Here is a 21,889-nt window from a genome sequence, read left to right as displayed (position 1 = left end):
TTAGATTATGTTTGTGAGATGAAATATATTTTCAGTCTCTATATTAGTTGCTCTGTACCTCATTTGTTTAAATTAAGCAATGTCCTTAATTAACCTGGATTTTACAGATGAGAAAATTGAAAAGCAGAGTAGCTAAATTAAACACACAAAACTATAAATGTAGAAAGCTGCAGTTCAAACACAGGATGACCTGATCTCAGTGCATTGCTAATCTATTGGTAGTGAACAATCACTAACTTTCCAAGTCTCCAGCTCGGGTGAAAATTATACTTTGTCTCACTCACGGGAAACTGTTTTCTAGCTTGTGATACACAGGCCATCAAGTTCATTTCATTTTGCCTTGAGCTTATCTATTGAATTAAAGGACTAAAAAAGAGCAATAATAATCCATGGTTGACCTTTAAAAACGTTTCTGCCTCAAACTGGATTCAATTCTTAACAGGGAACTATGTAGCATATAAAATGTACTTTAGTTCTTAAGGTTGACCTTAACACAAAAACAACCCATAAAGTGGTAATAAAGACACAAAACCAAAAATGAAGAAAATAATCATGGATGAATTTAAATGTGTGTAAAAGGCAATTCAATAAAGGTTCAGGCAACAAACAATATAAGCCCAAGTACTCGCTGTATTCCTGGCATGGCCAAAGTAGGAGCTTCATATTTCTGATTTCTAATTCATATAAGGGGCTTTTTATGAACGAGGAAGAAGGCTCAGGAATAACAAGTGACCTGCACAGCTAACAATCCTACCTGAAAAGATCTGGGGACTTTCTTGACATGCCAGTGGTTAAGACTCTGTGCCGTCAGTGCAGGGGATGTGGATTTGACCCCTGTTGGGGAACTAAGATCCTACATGCAATGTGGTGTGGCCCAAAAATTAAAAGAAAAAAAAGTTTGAATGTCTTGAAAGCCCATGCTTTTTGCCACTGCATCAAGCAGTTACCAACCATATAAAGTTTATTACTTATTGAATATCCACTGAACTATTAAGTGTATTACCTTTATGCTTTTATATTATTCTTACACTGTTAATTAGTATTGGTCTCATTTTACACATGAGGTGACTATGGGTTACTGAGCTTAATCAACTTGTTCAGTGTTCAAAAACAAGCAAACGACACTGAAGATTCAGATTAGATTCTCTCTCTTTCTACCATACCATTTAGGCCAAATATGCAAAAAAAAAAAATTAGAGAAGAATAAAATAACTGCAAAAAGTACCATCACTGAATTCAGTATTAGGAGAGAGAACGGTGCATATGTAATCCTTCAAGCTTGATTGAAATAGTAAAATCATAAAAATTCCATAAAGGAAATGATCACAGGAAAAGAAAGTTCAGTAAATTCAATAAGGAAGAGAATGAAGAGACTTGACTGGGAATAGGGTGCAGGAAGGTGGGTTAAGTCATCTTTGGGGGTACTGTAATTCTTCTTAACTTACAATAATAGAAAAAAAAATGTTTACAGTACCCAGGAGGTAAGAAGCAATACTGAGTATTTTTCTTTCCTATCCTACAAAAAAAAGAGAAAAGACAAGACATAATAGAAGCACTTTTCGTAAGAATTCAAAGATGTGCTATGTGATGATATAGTGATCAGGTTCGTCACCCAGATTTATTTCTGCTTCACTCACAGACAAAGGGGATTTGGATGTCTCCAGGCTGGCTTCAGGCAGCTATAAGCCAGTTTCAGATGTAGAACAAATAATATCACTCTTCCTCTCTAAAAAGCCCTGAATCTAAATAACCCAGCAAAGGCTAACTCCTTAAAGGAAAGAATGCTAGATTACTGACGATGTAAGAGTCCAGATCTCAGTGATTCTCATGTTTCAAGTTACCAGACAGCTCTGGCTTACAGATAAACAATAGAGTACATAGGAGTACATATTACTGCTACCTGCTAGTGTTATCTTTTGTTTTTCCTGCTTTTCCACAAAATAATACATTTCTATTTCTATATTTCAGTTTAGATTCCTCTTTTTTCCCCCCTTTTAGATTTATTTAGATAGAGGTGGCATAAAGCACTGTAAAAGTTTACGGTATACAACATCATGACTTGACATATATTGTGAAACGATTACCACAATAAGGTCACTTGATGTATTTCATATAGTATAGATATGACATAACGCTTGTTTCCCTTGTTGTGAGAATTTTGAGGATCTACTAAGGAAGTATATCATCTAGCAGTGTTAACTATTATATGATATTGTACATTATATTGCACATTAGGCTAGTGCAAAAGTACATTGTTGAACTTTGCTGTTTATGATATTGGAATACACTCTTAAACAAATGTGGCTATGTTATACACCATTTTAATGTGCACTCCTCAGTTCAATTTTTTTTTTGCTGATGACATATTACTTGCTGTTAATTTTATATTTATTTTAGACTATACAAATGATGTTAGACAAGAAGCAAACTCAAGTGATTCTCTTATTCAAGTTCAAATAGGTCATGAAGCAGCAGAGACAACTCTCAACAAAAACAGTGCATTTGGCCCAGGAAATGCTAACACACGTACAGGGCAGTGGTGGTTCAAGAAGTTTCGCAAAGGAGATGAGAGCCTTGGAGATGAAGAGTATAGTCGCTGCCCATCGGAAGTTAACAAAGACCAACTGGGAGCAATGATCAAAGCTGATCCTGTTACAACTACAAGTTCAGTTCAGTTTAGTTCAGTCGCTCAGTCATGCCCGACTCTTTGCAACCCCATGAAGAGCAGCATGCCAGGCCTCCCTGTCCATCACCATCTCCCGGAGTTTACCCAAATTCATGTCCATCGAGTCAGTGATGCCATTCAGCTATCTCATCCCCTGTCGTCCCCTACTCCTCCTGCCCCCAATCCCTCCCAGCATCAGGGTCTTTACCAATGAGTCAACTGTTCACAAGAGGTGGCCAAAGTATTGGAGTTTCAGCTTCAGCATCAATCCTTCCAATGAACACCCGGGACTCATCTCCTTTAGGATGGACTGGTTGGATCTTCTTGCAGTCCAAGGGACTCGCAAGAGTCTTCTCCAACACCACAGTTCAAAAGCATCAATTCTTCGGCACTCAGCTTTCTTCACAGTCCAACTTTCACATCCATACATGACCACAGGAAAAACCACAGCTTTGACTAGACGGACATTTGTTGGCAAAGTAATGTCTCTGCTTTTTATATGCTGTCTAGGTTGGTCATAACTTTCCTTCTGAGGAGTAAGTGTCTTTTAATTTCATGGCTGCAATCACTATCTGCAGTGATTTTGGAGCCCCAAAAAATAAAGTCTGACACTGTTTCCACTGTTTCCCCATCTATTTCCCATGAAGTGATGGGACCAGATGCCATGATCTTCGTTTTCTGAATGTTGAGCTTTAAGCCAACTTTTTCACTCTCCTCTTTCACTTTCATCAAGAGGCTTTTAGTTCTTCTTCACTTTCTGCCATAAGGGTGGTGTCATCTGCATATCTGAGGTTACTGAGATTTCTCCAGCAATCTTGATTCCAGCTTGTACTTCCTCCAGCCCAGGGTTTCTCATGATATACTCTGCATTTCAGTTAAATAAGCAGCGTGACAATATACAGCCTTGACGTACTCCTTTTCCTATTTGGAACCAGTCTGTTGCTCCATATCCAGTTCTAACTGTTGCTTCCTGACCTGCATACAGATTTCTCAAGAGGCAGGTCAGGTGGTCTGGTATACCCATCGCTTTCAGAATTTTCCAGTTTATTGTGATCCACACAGTCAAAGGTGTTGGCATAGTCAATAAAGCAGAAATAGATGTTTTTCTGGAACTCTCTTGCTTTTTTGATGATCTAGCATTTGTTGGCAATTTGATCTCTGGTTCCTCTGACTTTTATAAAACCAGCTTGAACATCTGGAAGTTCACGGTTCACGTATTGCTGAAGCCTGGCTTGGAGAATTTTGAACATTAATTCACTAGCATGTGAGATGAGTGCAATTGTGCAGTAGTTTGAGCATTCTTTGGCATTGCCTTTCTTTGGGATTGGAATGAAAACTGACCTTTTCCAGTCCTGTGGCCACTGCTGAGTTTTCCAAATTTGCTGGCATATTGAGTGCAGCACTTTCACAGCATCATCTTTCAGGATTTGAAATACCTCACCTGGAATTCCATCACCTCCACTAGCTTTGTTCGTAGTGATGCTTTCTAAGGCCCACTTCACTTCACATTCCAGGATGTCTGGCTGTAGGTGAGTGATAACACCATAGGGATTATCTGGGTCATGAAGATCTTTTTGTACAGTTCTGTGTATTCTTGCCACCTCATCTTAATATCTTCTGCTTCTGTTAGGTCCATCCCATTTCTATTCTTTATCGAGCCCATCTTTGCATGAAATGTTCCCTTGGTATCTCTAATTTTCTTGAAGAGATCTCTAGTCTTTTTCATTCTGTTATTTTCTTCTATTTCTTTGCATTGATTGCTGAGGAAGGCTTTCTTATCTCTTCTTGCTATTCTTTCGAACTCTGCATTCAGATGCTTTTATCTTTCCTTTTCTCCTTTGCTTTTCGCTTTTCTTCTTTTCACAGCTATTTGTAAGGCCTCCCCAGACAGCCATTTTGCTTTTTTGCTTTTCTTTTCCATGGGGATGGTCTTGATCCCTGTCTCCTGTACAATGTCATGAAGCTCAGTCCATAGTTCATCAGGTACTCTATCTATCAGATCTAGGCCCTTAAATCTATTTCTCACTTCCACTGTATAATCATAAGGGATTTGATTTAGGTCATACCTGAATGGTCTACTGGTTTTCCCTACTTTCTTCAATTTAAGTCTGAATTTGGCATAAGGAGTTCATCTTCTGAGCCACAGTCAGCTCTTGGTCTTCTTCTCTTCTGTTGCTGGAAGAGGGTGTTTACTATGACCAGTGTGTTCTCTTGGCAAAATTCTATTAGCCTTTGCCCTGCTGCATTCTGTATTCCAAGGACAAATCTGCCTGTTACTCCAGGAGTTTCTTGACTTCCTCCTTTGGCATTCCAGTCCCCTATAATGAAAAGGACATCTTTTGGGGGCATTAGTTCTAAAAGGTCTTGTAGGTCTTCATGGTACTGTTCAACTTCAGCTTCTTCAGCGTTACTGGTTGGGGCATAGACTTGGATTACTGTGATATTGAATGGTTTGCCTCTGAAACAAACAGAGATCATTGAGATTGCATCCAAGTACTGCATTTTGGACTCTTTTGTTTACTATAATGGCTACTCCATTTCTTCTAAGGGATTTCTGCCTGCAGTAGTAGATATAATGGTCATCTGAGTTAAATTCACCCATTCCAGTCCATTTTAGTTTGCTGATTCCTAGAATGTCGATGTTCACTCTTGCCATCTTCTGTTTGACCACTTCCAATTTGCCTTGATTCATGGACCTGACATTCCAGGTTCCTATGCAATATTGCTCTTTAAAGCATCAGACCTTTCTTCTATCACCAGTCATATCCACAGCTGGGTATTGTTTTTGCTTTGGCTCTATCCCTTCATTCTTCCTGGGGTTATTTCTCCACTGATCTCCAGTAGCATATTGGGCACTAATGACCTGGGGAGTTCCTCTTTCAGTATCCTATCATTTTTCCTTTTCATACTGTTCATATGTTTTCATACATTTTTCCTTTTCATACTGTTCATATGTTTCATACTTTTCATACTGTTTGCCTTAGTTTTACCATCTACAAAATGAGGAGCCAAGATTAAATAACTTTTTAATCTCCCAAATTAGATAATAATTTATAGACAATCATTGTCCAGTAATCTGTATAGCTGTTTCATAAATCAGTGGCAATGCCCTAGTTTAAGGAAATGTCAAATGGATGGGTTTTCTAGACAATCTATTCAAGACTGACTAGATCAAGTCCTGATTACTCATTTGAATTTATCTTTAACACTTACACATTTATTATCTAATTATATCTACTCATTGTTGAAAGTCTGAAAAGTGGTACTTTTATTAAATCAAATGAATCCCATCAGTCATAGATACTGATTAGTAAAATTTTGTTTTTCCACAATTTATTTAAACATTAAGAGAGCAAATTATAAGTAAAACAATTTGCTAGTTTTAAATATTTAAGTTCATTCTAGCAGTTTACTGTATTAAATACAAATATGCTCTATTTTAATAAATAGATGTTCTCATTCAATATTAATTGCTTGTATATTCAAATTCCCCTCTAATATTCTTGTAGGTACTAAACCTACTTTAGCAATTATCCTTTTGGTTTTTTTTAACATACATCTTATTTTCTAAGAATACATATACAGCCGTGAAATCCTTGAACTAATGAAAATGCATATATTGTTGTTTTGTTTTCTGGTTTCTCTTTTTTTTTGTTTTTTTGGCTATATTATTGGGCTTGTGGGATCTTAGTTCCTGGAGCAGGGATTGAAACCAGGCCCCTGACAGTGGAAGCAGAGAGTCCTAACCGCTGGACTGACAGGGAGTGCCCCCAAAATGCATGTGTTAATAAATTTTTTCCACAAAAATTTAACCATCAATATTTTAAAATTGTGAGTCATTGTCTAATGATTTTAAGCCAGTTTTTATTTAAGATATTTACCTTTCTCTTATGATAGGCAAAAGACACTTAATAGCTTTTCATTTCAGACTACTTTAATTTTTACACAGGCAAATCAGGTTAACTTTTCCTGTGTAATTTTACCACTATTTATTATGCACAAAAAACTATTCTCTACCACATGGATATATATTCACCTTTAATTATATACTTTCACTATTAAAATTAGCTATCTATTCCATATGAAATACATTCTGCCTTGTGGTGTGAGGCAGATAGCTAATTTCATTCTTTCCAAACATTTAATCAATTCTCTTACACAAACTTTTATGAAAACTCCCTTCCCTCAATCATATTTAATTACACATTCACAATCTATTAAAAAAATAATAAATTTTCTCTGTTTCTAGGGGCAAGTCCTTATAGCATCAAATTTAAGAGAAATCCTTGAAGCTAGAAAGGCTGGTTTTGAAGCAAAGTGAGGAAATGCAGGGGAAAAAACCAAATATGCTGTTTCATTAAATTGAAACACTAATCATGAGGAAAGAGGTTCCACTTCAGTGAAACTTGAAAAGGTTCTTAATACCTAGTGTTACATACTGGAAACATCTGATGTACCATCAAAATTTAACTTGAAAAAGAGCCAGAAGTCTAGGTCAATATAGCTCTTTTTGCAACTGGGTTTATCAATTTCCTTTATGCATTCAAGGAAATAAATCACTAAAAATAATCAATCACCAAATGTTGGAGACAATCCCATTAAATGCTAAGAATTCCCCAAAAAAGAGAAAGTGAGACTCTGTGTGTGTGTGTGTGTGAGACCCTCTCCTTCCAAATATAATACTATCCACGATTTAAGGGACTAGTTCTGATAGACCGAGTGCCTGATGAACTATTGATGGAGGTTCGTGACACTGTACAGGAGACAGGAATCAAGACCATCCCAAAGAAAAAGAAATGCAAAAAAGTGAAATGGCTGTCTGAGGGGGCCTTACAAATAGCTGTGAGAAGACAGGAGCAAAAAGCAAAGGAGAAAAGGAAAGATACAACCATTTGAATGCAGAGTTCCAAAGAACAGCAAGAGAGATAAGAAAGCCTTCCTCACTGATCAATGCAAAGAAATAGAGGAAAGCAATAGAATGGAAAAGACTAGAGATCTCGTCAAGAAAATTAGAGATACCAAGGGAATATTTCATGCAAAGATGGGCTCGACAAAGGACAGAAATGGTATGGACCTAACAGAAGCAGAAGATATTAAGAAGAGGTAGCAAGAATACACAGAAGAACTGTACAAAAAAGATCTTCATGACCCAGATAATCACAACGGTGTGATCACTCACCTAGAGCCAAACATCCCAGAATGTGAAGTAAAGTGGGACTTAGGAAACATCACTACGAACAAAGCTAGTAGAGGTGATGAAATTCCAGTGGAGCTATTTCAAATCCTGAAAGATGATGCTGTGAAAGTGCTGCACTCAATATGCCAGCAAATTTGGAAAACTCAGCAGTGGCCACAGGACTGGAAAAGGTCAGTTTTCATTCCAATCCCAAAGAAAGGATGCCAAAAAATGCTCAAACTACCACACAATTGCACTCATCTCACACGCTGGTAAAGTAATGTTCAAAATTCTCCAAGCCAGGCTTCAGCAATACGTGAAACATGAACTTCCAGATGTTCAAGCTGGTTTTAGAGAAGGTAGAGGAACCAGAGATCAAATTGCCAACATCCGCTGGATCATTGAAAAAGCAAGAGAGTTCCAGAAAAAATATCTACTTCTGCTTTATTGACTATGCCAAAGCCTTTGACTATGTGGATCACAATAAACTGTGGAAAATTCTGAAAGAGGTGGGAATAGCAGATCACCTGACCTGCCTCTTGAGAAACCTATATGTGGGTCAGAAAGCAACAGTTAGAACTGGACATGGAACAACAGACTGGTTCCAAATAGGAAAAGGAGTACGTCAAAGCTGTATGCATACTGTCACCCTGCTTATTTAACTTATATGCAGAGTACATCATGAGAAACGCTGGGCTGGAAGAAGCACAAGCTAGAATCAAGAAGGCCGGGAGAAATCTCAATAACCTCAGATATGCAGATGACACCACCCTTATGGCAGAAAGTGAAGAACTAAAGAGCCTCGTGATGAAAGTGAAAAAGGAGAGTGAAAAAGTTGGCTTAGAGCTCAACATTCAGAAAACAAAGATCATGGCATCTGGTCCCATCACTTCATGGCAGATAGATAGGGAAACAGTGGAAACAGTGGCCAACTTTCTTTGTCTAGGTTCCAAAATCACTGCAGATAGTGATTGCAGCCATGAAATTAAAAGACGCTTACTCCTTGGAAGAAAAGTTATGACCAACCTAGATAGCATATTCAAAAGCAGAGACATTACTTTGCCAACAAAGGTCCATCTAGTCAAGGCTATGGTTTTTCCAGTGGTCATGTATGGATGTGAGAGTTGTACTGTGAAGAAAGCTGAGTGCCAAAGAATTGATGCTTTTGAACTGTGGTGTTGGAGAAGACTCTCGAGAGTCCCTTGGACTGCAAGGAGATCCAACCAGTCCATTGTAAAGGAGATCAGTTCTGGGTGTTCACTGAAGGGACTATATTGAGGCTGAAACTCCAATATTTTGGCCACCTCAGGCGAAGAGCTGACTCATTCGAAAAGACCCTTATGCTGGGAAAGATTGAGGGCAGGAGGAAAAGGGGACGACAGAGAATGAGATGGTTGGATGACATCATCGACTTGATGGACATGAGTTTGGGTAAACTCTGGGAGTTGGTGATGGACAGGGAGACCTGGTGTGCTGTGGTTCATGGGGTCACAAAGAGTTGGACACCACTGAGTGACTGAACTGACTGAACAAGATAATCACAATAAAATAAAATGGCTTAATAGAACTGAAATATTTAGAGACTACTAGAAATATATGCAAGGAAGTTATAAACTGTGTTGAGAAAAACCCAGTTTACTCCAGAGAAAAGAAAAAGGAATGAGTAAATGTAGTACCAGTTTGGGAAGCATTAATGAAAATAATAGTATTCAGAAAAATAATATATAAACAATGCAGGAAACCATCAAAAAAGTATAATAAAAGCATTTTTTATTTTATAGACATCTTAGTAATACACTTCATATGTATGGATTAAGCAACATGACTCTATAATACGTAATGAATAATGTATTTTATACTATAAAATTTTTTATGAATGTTAATCACTAAGAGAGATCAGAGATTTAAAAATCATCCTATTTTCAATGAATACTTAAAGGAAGGTTCTACTAACAGCTCATAGAACCTCATGCTCATAATTACGTATTTGGAGAAAAAAAAAAGACTTGCAATTTGGAACAAAAACCTTCATGTTCTATTTCAATGCTTTGTTCAGTCTGAATATGACAATAACTTTTATCATTATAAATAAAATCACAACTATGTAACAGCTCATACGGGAGTTAGATGAGATTTTCTTGTGGAAAACAGTATCTCCCTACTTATTAGAAAAAACAGATATAAATATATACACAGGAAAGGACATACAATTAGTAATGTATTTAATTTTTAACTTCATTTGTATTACTGGTATATTCTAAATATGTGCAACAAATAATCATTTTCTCGACATTGATTTTTAAGACTTTGTTTTTCATATATGTTTTTTTCCTTCGTCATGATTATGTCTATTTCATCTCAATGTCATCAAAAGTGGCATCTTTTAAGAATGCCAGTATTTGAAGTTTAGTTAATTTTCCAAGTATGGCATAACAATACATTAATTTTCTAAGAACAATCCCACTCATATTTATTAGCCAAATAGAAGATTCATTCCATGGAAGGTATCCAATGAAAGAGCAAATTATACATGTTTTTTCTCATTTACTTCTATTGAAGCCTCGGAAAACATATTTTTAAAGTAGAATATATTGAAACTATTTGGGAATCAGATAATAAGGGTATAATTAGGTATTAATTTGAGTATATTAATTTATTTATAACTCCATTTTAAAATAAAAGTTTTAGGCTTCAGTCTTTTCCTTTGCCACTAAACTGGCAAAAGTATGAATTAATGTAACAGGTGGGCTTGTGTGGTTTTAATAGCAGTGAAATATAATCAACTGTCTCATATTTCCAGGAAGGTATGCAACATCTAGACCTAACCATGATCCTTCAGCAACCCTAGTACTAGCAAGAAAATGTTCAAACTCCCCATAGGGACCATATATCTTCTGGTCCTGGGTTTAATTGAAACTTTAAACAAAATATATTACCTATTTAATGCAGCTGAACTGGAGGCTGGCCTTTGTAGTGTATAGACTACTGCCTAGCAAATTAATGTCTGTAACTATAGTATGTAATGTAGAATTTAAATCAAGCGTGAATGGTAAAAAGAGGGGAAAAAAACACTACAGTTTTATACTAAGAAATGAACTTTTAGGAGCAAACTGTGTACATACATTTTATATATTTATTCTTTTTGATACACAGCCAAAAACTCATGATTTCCTTATATTATTGGCTCCACAGCTTACAAAGTGAATTTCTAAAATGTCCTGGTATTGGTGTTGTCCTTTCTCCTGGTCTTGTCTCTTCTGATGATGCAGAAATAAAAGTTCAATGAACAGATTTAGCTTAAAAATTCAAAGTTAATATTCTTTCTGGAGGTAAACAAATCAATAGCTAATCCAGTTATATACTCATATCTATCATATTTGAAAGGCTGACTCATAGAGTTTTAAGAGTGCCAATGGAAGGAATCATAAGAAAATCACCAGAACTCGAAATAGGGGAAGCAGGTGGTATAAAAAGCTTAACACTACTGGAGTGTTAATGCTTCCACACTTGAAAGATGTGAGGTTCAAATCTCACACAGTAAGAAACCATCTTTTCACAGTCAGCATGCTAAATGACTTGAGCATTCCACTTAAGAACCACCAGTCACAGAAGAAAGATCAAGCATGTGAACCATCCTGTAAGAAATTTACTCTGAATATTTCTAAATATACTCTGAAAAAAGTGATGTAAACATACACACGTACATAGATACACACACTGGAATAATCCAACAAAAGGAAATTAATCAGCTGAAAAGCCAGCCGTACGGAGGCTGAGAGAAAAACAGACTTCGTTGACAGCCAACCTACTAACTGAACTCAGCACAGACTTTACATCCTTCAAGTGAGTTAGGATAAATTTAAAAGTGAGAATTTTGGTGTTTTGTTTTCAGGAGGTGCATTTGACATCTTTGTCAGTTCTCCTCACCTAAACAAGGGTAAGGAACCTAAAGTTCCCTGATAGCCATTTATGACACAACTTTCTCATCCCACAAGTTTACTTCTCAAAAATACAAATTTTAAAATTTGTGTAAGCTTTTTACTCTAAAAAATGCCCCAATAAATTCATTGTGTCGTCTATTTATTGGTTCTTTCACCATTCTTACTAACCGGCTCAAAGTGGGGAAATTTCACAAAACTGAAATTTAGGTCACCAAGTTTCTTCTTTTTATGAAACAATGTGAGAAGAAAGCATCTATGTAAGTAAAAGACTTGTAAGTTGCAGGCTAATGGAGGAAAATATATTTTCCAGTACTGAGCTATGATTTTATAAGTAACAGGGGTATGTAGAAAAAGAGTTCTAGGAATTATCAGAAGAGAATCAAAACAGTATTTTCCTAGAAGATCAATTTAAAGGCTAATTAAGTTAATAAATAGCAATGATTATTATCATGCATTTTCTTTGGAAGAATGCAATCACTCCCTACAGTATAAGCATGTTACCCAACACAGACATTCATTTTTTAATAAAAATAACAAAAATATATACTCAAATTGGGATAATAGTATCACATTAGCAAAAAAGAAAGCTTGAGATTTTCATTGGTTTGTTTTGGTTTTCTTCTCAAGTCAACATAACATAGCCTACCTAGTTATAAATAACATATTCTTGCTGCTGCTACTCCTAAGTCACTTTAGTCATGTCCGACTCTGTGCGACCCCACAGATGGCAGCCCACCAGGCTCTGCCGCCCCTGGGATTCTCCAGGCAAAAACACAGGAGTGGGTTGCCATTTCCTTCTCCAGTGCATGAAAGTGAAAAGTGAAAGTGAAGTCGCTCAATCGTGTCTGACTCTTCACGACCCCATGGACTGCAGCCTACCAGGCTCCTCCGTCCATGGGATTTTCCAGGCAAGAGGAGTGGGTTGCCATTGCCTTCTCCGACAAAGAGCCCTCACCAGGCACCAAAGCTGCTGGCACCTTGGTCTTGGCCTCCCCAGCCTCCAGAGTGAAGAGTGTTAGTCACTCAGTTGTGTCCAACCCTTTGCGACCCCACGGACTCCTCTGTCCATGGAATTCTCCAGGCAAGAATACTGGAGTGGGTTGTCATTCCCTTCTCCACGCAGACTCCATAACTGTTAGAAATAAACATTGTTTACCCACCCAGTCTATGGTATTTTGTTATGGCAGCCCAAGCTGTCTAAGATAGATGACCTTTTAAAATAAAGGAAGATTCAAATTTGCTGAAGTCACTGGTGAAGAACTTGGGCCCTGCCGTTAGACAAACGTGGCTTTAAATGCATTTGCCCACTTAACAGCTCTAGTAATTTAACTTGTCTAAGACTTAGTTTTCTCATCTGTACCACAGGGATAATAAGGATGCCTCCTTCATGGGACTGCTTGAACAATAATATGAAACTAACAGAGGGCACGGGCATGTAATGTTTCATAACCATCTCCAATCTCAGCTCCAGAAAGGCTGCAATAAAGCTCATGAAAAAGTCAATAAGAACATATAAACTCATAAGAACATGTAAACCAAGGTTGGGACGGAGAGAGACAGGTAATCGGCCAGCAAATAATGGAGAACTGACTGTATATCTATGAGCTGGAGTTTCTGTAAGAACACAGGCCATATATCTGCTTAGCAGCCAGTTCCATGCACACAAATTACCAGGCTTTTAAATGCTTCCCCTCAAATCCTGGCATTTGGGGCGGAGGGAGAAGAAGGGAGGGAACCTCCAGATCAGATATTTTAGACTCCAGGAAAGGAAACAGGAAGCTTTATTTATCTGGGCTCCCCAGCTTGCTAATTAACTTAGGACTGGAAACTGTTCTCACGTGTCAATGCCTGTACATCTTCTCATTATTAGAAAAACATGTGCTCATTATCCCCACAGTTTCCAAACAGGAGAGAGGGTGAGAGTTGCCATTCTGTATGCAAATGTGTGATATCAAAGCTGCCTTGGGCACTGTTGGTCTGAGCAGAGTGAGGGCTTCGGGGAGATTAGAACAGGTATCGGTTTTTCTAAATAAAACAGGAAGACTTTCATCTTGGAGGCTTCAGAGGGATTGTGAGCAGAAAGACACCTGTGTGTAGTCCTGAGGTCTGCTGTTTGATTGGTCAAGAGAAAGCTCTTACCCTAAACTCTGCCTCTTTTCCACATACAGCCCAGGCTTCAATCACTGGGTACTTATTTATAGAGGACCTACTGTGTGCTGTGTTAAGGGCTTCCCTGGTGGCTCAGACAGTAAAGAAGCTACAGTAATACAATTAGCCATTTGATTTATAGCCATTTACTTATTAATGACCACATAACAGTCTAGTCAAGGCTATGGTTTTTCCTGTGGTCATGTATGGATGTGAGAGTTGGACTGTGAAGAAGGCTGAGCGCCAAAGAATTGATGCTTTTGAACTGTGATGCTGGAGAAGACTCTTGAGAGTCCCTTGGACTGCAAGAAGATCCAACCAGTCCATTCTGAAGGAGATCAACCCTGGGATTTCTTTGGAAGGAATGATGCTAAAGCTGAAGCTTCAGTACTTTGGCCACCTCATGCGAAGAGTTGACTCATTGGAAAAGACTCTGATGCTGGGAGGGATTGGGGGCAGGAGGAGAAGGGGACGACAGAGGATGAGATGGCTGGATGGCATCACGGACTTGATGGACGTGAGTCGGAGTGAACTCCGGGAGTTGGTGATGGACAGGGAGGCCTGGCGTGCTGCGGTTCATGGGGTCACAAAGAGTCGGACACGACTGAGTGACTGAACTGAACTTATTAATGAAAGACACTAGAGTTTTAGACTAATTGTAAAATCATTTAGAAAGTTCTATGAGAGCAGAAACCATATGGACTATTTCAATTTCATCCCACCAGCACCTCTATATCCTCTCCCTGACTCAGGACTTGTATCGTTAAGATTTTTTTTTTCTTTTTGCATACAGATTTTTTTTAAAATAGTGATTGCAGACTGCAACAACAAGGCATTAACTCTAAACTCTCACTCCATGAATACATCATGCCCTTTTGTTCTCAAGGCAAAACCAATACAATATTGTAAAGTAATTAGCCTCTGATTAAAATAAATAAATTTATTCAAAAAAGATATATTACCAAGATGAAATGGCTGAAATTGCTTACATAATTAAACCCAACAATCACTTTGCATCGAGAAAGCCAAGTAATTTTTAACAGTAAATAGGTTTAAAAATGATCTTTGGGATTGGAAAGATTCATACTGATAAAATTAAAACTTACAGCCTCATTTAGTTTCCCACAATCTCTTAGGATTATTCAAAAACAATGCTTAAGTATACACAATAAGGGAAATAAAGAGAAAGAAGAGAAAAAAATGAAGGTGGTTAAAAGTTATCCTACATATAAAAATTTTTAATATCTTGCATATTTTGCACATATGTGATGAAACAATTTTGTAGGTGTTTCATTTTTTTAAGATGAAAAGGTTTTTAATATATATTTGATAGGGAATGATATCTATATCCATATATCTATATAGATATATCTATATGTAAATATAGATATTGTTATTGTTCAGTCACTCAATCGTGTCCAACTCTTTGCGACCCCATGGTCTAAAGCATGCCAGCCTTCCCTGCCTTTACCATCTCCATATGATAGTTCTTAAATGGGTAAAGATAAGTTATATTGACATAGTAAAAAACGCCAGTTTTGGCAAGACTGCTGAATAGGAAAAGCATTTAAGTTTAAATCAGGAAACTACACTTCTGTTTCTAACACAAACAGTGCAATCCCAAACAGATCAACGTAACTCTTTGGGTGTGAATTTCCAGCATATAAAATAAAAGATTATGTTAGGAGGATTTTTAAAATATCAATCTTCTATCTCTAATATTCTATGATTCTAAAAGTCATTTACAATTTGAGAAGAGGAGAAATTGAGAATCAATAAAGGCCTACAATGGGTGTCAAAATAAAAATTAATTTCAGAATAAAGAATAATTTTGACTAAGTCTAGGGGGAAAATATGTAATGACAGGAAAAGGAGAAAAAACTCTAAATATGATGATTTCAATTTAGAGGGAATACTATATTAATGGAATTAAATTAATTGGACACTAACTAAGTAGGCTGTTTCAGTTTTGGCAGATACATTTAATGATAAAAGAAGGATTTTGACTGTGCTTATTGAAAGATAAGGAAAAATGGGCTTCAGAGAAAATACAGCACTTATAGATAGGACAGAACTAAATAGAATCCACGTTGGTGACTCTAGAGCCATCACTATCTCAAAATTCTATCTATATAGAAATCAGATTTACATTGTTAATACAGAAAGAACTGCCAGAGAATACAATTAGTGACTTTTGGAGTTTAAAGCCCACAGAAATGATAATGATTACAAAGGAAGGTAATATTATGAACCACTGACTAGGTTGGGCATTTGGTCCAATATTCTTTACCTTCATTATGTCAATCAGTCAAACAGACACTACCATTACAGGCACCGTATGGATGGGGAAACTGAGGCTTCAGTTAAGTAATCTGTCCAACTTCACTCAGCTACAAAGTGCTAAAGCCATAAGTTGAACCTGGGGTCTCTGAATCCAACCCTTATCCTCTGAAGAGGAAATACAGAAATGAAGTTGCCCAACCGGCTAGGAGCAATTTTTTTTGTATGATTTGGCCTCTTAATAATTCATGTATTTTCATACCTTACTAATTATAACTGCTGCCTAAGTAAAAGTTTAATTTTTGTTTATAAAAATGATATATAGTATCTTTTAAAACATGATTTGTACATGCTTATAAATTTACTTAATTTTAGATGAGACATAATCCTCGATTATTGAGACTTAATCATCTTGACGCTATGAAATCAAAGAGAATAATGAAAATGTCTATGCAAGTAGATTTTTAATTTTCCTTATACACTGCCACAATAAAAATTAACAGTCTTATAATAAAACATGGAAAATTTTAAGTTGGGATAGCAAGCTGATCAATCTTGTTATTTTCTATTAATACACAGATTCAAAAAATAGGCTCATTTGATGTTAAGGGTAAGTCAACTACTAGCATGTAGCAGGGAGTGATGTTTTTCATAAAATGTTCAAGGGAAGGGGAAATACAAAGGACCAGAGTATGTGTTTTCTTTAAGCAGCTGCAATGAATTGTGTTATTAAACAAATAATAGAATTAAAATATAGCTGTATTTTTCACACATATTCCTTTTTTTCTCCTAACCTCTCAACATAAAAGAAAAAAATATTTGCATATATACATACAAGTGCTTGGCGCTAATGATCTTCAAGGGGTAAATGAATGAGCTATGAGAAAAATGAATACTTGCAGGCTAAATCCAGCCAGACATTAAAATCCATCACTGATCCCTAAAGGGCACCAATAATATGCAAATATGAGAATTAGAAAACATATTCAAGGCTGTTGATAAACTTGATAGGATAATCAGCACATGCTGACAGACTAATGAAACTGATGAACCGATAGGGCAGTTTATCTCCTGGGCCACTTTTTTTCTTGTCAAATGGAGGCTAATCAAAATGTATTAGGAGTTAAAGCCAACACTCAGAGGATATCACCCATTTGATTAGGAGGTGAACTTACTCTCAGAGAAAATTATAGTTTCGTGAACAACTGAAACTGCAAAACCTAGTCAGCTGACAGACCTTCACATAAAATTAAACAGAAGGCAGCCACTATAATTATGGAAGAAATCTGGAATTTTAAATTATATTGAGATTCTCCCCTTGCAAATTGTTAGAGAGCTTTGCGGAGTCTGGGCAAAGCGGCTCCCTCCTTCTATGATGGAAAATAAGACAAAGGACTAAGCGATCACCCCAGGGACACACTTATCTTTTGCTGCCTATGAGTGCTCAGCATCTGTGTAACCATATGAGAGACAGATCCCAAGGTAACAGCTGAATTTTCAAGCAAATGTATTTACATAAAATAATTGAATGAATTTTTGAAGTTGTTAACTATAGTGAATACCACACTTCCTATTAACAATGAAGATGCCATATGTAGCCTATTGTCAAGGAGCTGAGTCCTTTCCTAATTTAAAGAAAAAGATCTTCATTGATAATTGAGAGCTGAGTCCTTTCCTAATTTAAAGAAAAAGATCTTCATTGATAATTGAGGAAAATTAGGAAATAGTCCTTCCTAAGCATTAGTGTTAAAAACGAAATTATAAACTAAAACCAATATGCCCTAGAGAAAACTAGAGAACACAGTTCTTTCAATATTTGCTATGAAATAAATAACCACCCAGCACTAACACAGAAAAGCTCATTCAACTGATATATCTACATATTCTCAGTACACACATTATGGACATGGACATTTCACCTGGGTGGACAGAATGATAATAAAGTGTCAAATAGTAAAAGGCGTGAATCTACCTCACAAGATGGTAAGGACAAAAGTACATTGAAGGAAGCTAGATTTTACCTTTTAGTGATAATATCCAAGAGAAAAATAACAGCAACTAAAAATACTTCAGTGTCCTCTTTAACAGGAGCATTAAATCACCCTGCTGCTGTCCAGGGTAACTAGGGGCAGGATTCAAGAGACAGATGAATATATTAACCTCTTCCAAATCTTGTTTTTTGTTTTTTGCGTTTTTGCCTTTTCTTTTGTGTGCCTTGTTTGAGCTCTAAAACATTTCCAAATTTTCTTTTGTTTAAAAAAAAAAAGTAGAAGTGAGTGTCCTTGCCAGGCATATATTTTCTAGTTAGGGAAGGCATGAGATTTTTTATGTGTACTCAAAAGTCATATAGCTACGATCAGATTTCTCAAATCACAGGATACAGAAGTATAAAATAATCCTAGAAATGATGTAGTCACATATAGTTTATATACATGAGGAAGGCCTAGAAATATTTTTTAAAAACTTAGCCAGGTTTAATGAAAGGAAAATTTGGGGTTTAATCTGTACTTTGGAGGAAAAGAAATATTTGATTCGAAGACAAAAACAGCCCTCTCACTTCTCTCCCCTATCTAGAAACAGCAATGTTAATCAACAGGACATCTTAAACTTCGGGGATTCTTTTCAAGAGTCACATACTGAATACACAGTTTTTAGGTGTGTCCGTGATCAAATAGCTGTGGTAACAATTTACTATGAGACTGTCATGGACCAACCACAGGTTATAGGCAGATTTATTAGTAACTCTAGTTCTTGACCCCTTACACCTAGAAAAATCTATGCCCTCACTTGGGTACTTTCTAGAAAATTGAGCTAATTACTCAGTGTAGAAAAAGGAACAATTGTACTAGAACATTTATACTCTTCACAGTATTGCTTTTACTCTAAAATAATACTCTGGGGGGGAAAAAAAACCCTCTTGCAATCCAAACCTTTATCAATGCAAACAACACAACTTGACTCATTCTCATCTATTGTAAGCATCAAAATTGGGAATCTCTAAATCACAGCATGTTTACTTTTGAGAATATTCTGATTAAGAAAATAACATGATCAAAAATTGTCAGAAATTTGATAAACTCATCAAAATTTATATGTACTTTATTCATCATTTGCAATCTCAAGAGTCTAGCTAATATTTGATACCCACTTTGGTTTATGAGCCCCTTTTCAATAACTCTGGGATCCAGCCAATTTGTTGAGAATCATTATATTAACAATATTTATTTGCTCTTAGAATAGGTGTGCTTTGTAAAAATTTAAATGTGACATCCAATTGTGAATATGGTATTTTTTTTAGTGAGGATTAAAACATGACTTAATAGAGATCCATTTAAAACAAGTATAGGTTTTAATTGTTCCACATATCCCTGAAATATCAATTAAAATATTACTATTTTACTTACCCATCATGTTGTACAAGCTCTGTGGGGCAAATTGCCTAGGCATTTTCTGAATTGCTTCCTTGTATACACTAAGGGCATCCTAATTTAAGAAAAAGAAAAAGAAATAAAGTACAAGACTATTCACTGAAACAAAATAACAATATTCTTCCAAAATTAAAATATTCCATTGCTCTTTCTAAATGGTTCATTAGAGGAAAATTCAACTGAGCTATTCTTTGATATCAAATTACCTCAATTTCATGAATAAAACCATTCAACTCACCCCATGAAGGTTATATAAAATCTCAGTTTAACAAGGAGTCAAATGTTACCAATACTGTTTAAATTTCTCAATTCAGATAGATTATATAATAAAAACAACTAGAAAAATTTATATTTTGGAGTCACCCATAGTCCTCTAAAATTTGTCATTATTTCAAGTCAAGCAATTAAGTATAATATAAATAAAATATCAATGAATCAATCTTCTAGCAACTGAGACATACTGAGATCATGAAATGCAATTATTTTTAAAATTGCATCCTTATCCTCGGATTGAAGTCTTAGAATATCATGTAAGAGTCTCTGGGGGAGTTGTTTGAGAAAGTGGATTGTGGTATCGAATGGAAGAAACAAAACCCATAGAGGCAGGCTTCGTGTGAGAGATAGGGAACACAGGACTAAGTAATCCTCCTAACTTCCTGTACAAGATCCTGTATCCACCACTTTCCCCCTCTTCCCAATTCAGAAAACAATAAAATTAGTTTTCATTGCATTATTGTGTTTAAAAGAATAAAAAGAAACAAGTAGGATTTATACCAAATCACTTAACATGCAGAGTATAAAAACATGTATTTTTTAACATCAAACAATGAATACAGATAACAATAATAACATGTCTTAAATGATAAAATCGAAGAAATGGTGAGCAAACAACTTGGGCAGTAATGCATGTTATTCCCCTTTCATAAGGAGTCATATTACTCTGAGAAAATCATAGTGAAAAAATCTGTTTTGTTTAAACAGAAATTTTTCCCAGAAGAATTTCCCCATAAAACTCTTTTATTAAAATACCAGTTCTTAAATTATCACTGTGTTAAAATATCAGTTCTTAAATTATCAGTGTTCCTACAGTGAGATCACAGGTAGAAGTCATTGAGACCAGATCAGAACAAGGGGGAGGAACAAGGCAGAGAGGTTCTGGCCTGACCTCATAGTGTCCCTGCTCATGATAGAGTTTCCCCAGGTTGTACAGACAGCTGGTGACTGAGCTCTTGTGGGCATGAGGGTCCTTTAGGTTTTCGTCAGGGATCTCAGAACACTTCAGGAATGTGCGCCGCGCTTCTTCTGTCTTTCCTTGGTTCATTAGAATAATACCTGTGTTTAAATATGCAGCTGAAGGGTAAAAAAGTGGAGATATAAATGAGAGAAGATGATGTACACTGTGGAAACAATAAAGTTATTTTTACTTCAACTTCATCTTTATGCATTATTTCTGATTTTAAAAGAAAACCAAGAAATGAACCTCCAGGGAACAAATAAACAAAAGAACAATAATGCAATACAAAGTACAGGTATCACATATATATATATATGGTACCACTAATATATAAATGTATTAGGTATCATTAATATATATACACACACACACACACACATATATATATATAAAGTAGTCTCTGCCTTCAAAGTATCAGAATATTTTGAGCTTAGAAACTAGATGAATAAAAGCTACATGTTTCTTAATGTATCAAAATGATAATCAGACACCAAAACATTAAAACTGAGAGACGTACTTGTTAAAGGCTCTTAATTTGATTGGAAAGTATTCACAAATAGAAGTATCATGTTTTTTAACCCATGAGGCTTTAGGTCACCATTTTCATGGAGAAAGAGATATTTTAAAAGGACTTGAATATCACTTACAAGCCAGTGTAGGCCTGCTCCCAATCGCCAATTTATAATAATGTAGTGCTTCTGCAAACCTGCTGTTCTCTTGTAGAAGTAACCCTCTGTATGAGGAAAATAGAAATTTGGAGACAAGACAGTATTAGTATACATAAAACCACAAATTTTCATTTTATATTTCAAAAATAAAAATGGTTAATAGAGTCATAAAAATGACCTCGTACTGTAAAAATAAATTCTGAATTGAAGGAAATGATTCCTCAGCAAAGAAAATGTTTAGAGAGGTATCAGTTGCATTTATGTTGCATTAGAAAGTATTAAGAAGTATTTTTTAAAAGCCCTTTAGCCCTCACTGAACTTTCCCATTCCCAGCAGTCTTTTTTCTCTC

The 21,889-nt window shown here is 36.1% G+C and overlaps 1 protein-coding gene across 1 annotated transcript in view; it reads right to left on the bottom strand.

The window, feature by feature from the left end:
- The window catches only part of TMTC2 (transmembrane O-mannosyltransferase targeting cadherins 2), a 429,922-nt gene that overhangs the window by 136,319 nt on the left and 271,714 nt on the right, over positions 1-21,889 (bottom strand). Inside the window, exons 5-7 of the mRNA XM_052641014.1 lie at positions 21,520-21,605; positions 20,804-20,988; positions 19,615-19,693 (exon numbers count right to left, since the gene is read on the bottom strand). Of these exons, the coding sequence (XP_052496974.1) occupies positions 19,615-19,693; positions 20,804-20,988; positions 21,520-21,605 (350 nt within the window). The remainder of the gene's footprint in view (positions 1-19,614; positions 19,694-20,803; positions 20,989-21,519; positions 21,606-21,889) is intronic.

This window comes from Budorcas taxicolor, chromosome 5 (assembly GCF_023091745.1).
Source record: "Budorcas taxicolor isolate Tak-1 chromosome 5, Takin1.1, whole genome shotgun sequence".
Lineage (NCBI taxonomy): Eukaryota > Metazoa > Chordata > Mammalia > Artiodactyla > Bovidae > Budorcas > Budorcas taxicolor.
The sequence above is the reverse complement of the archived record's forward strand: the minus strand, read 5'-3'. Positions and strand labels throughout refer to the sequence as shown.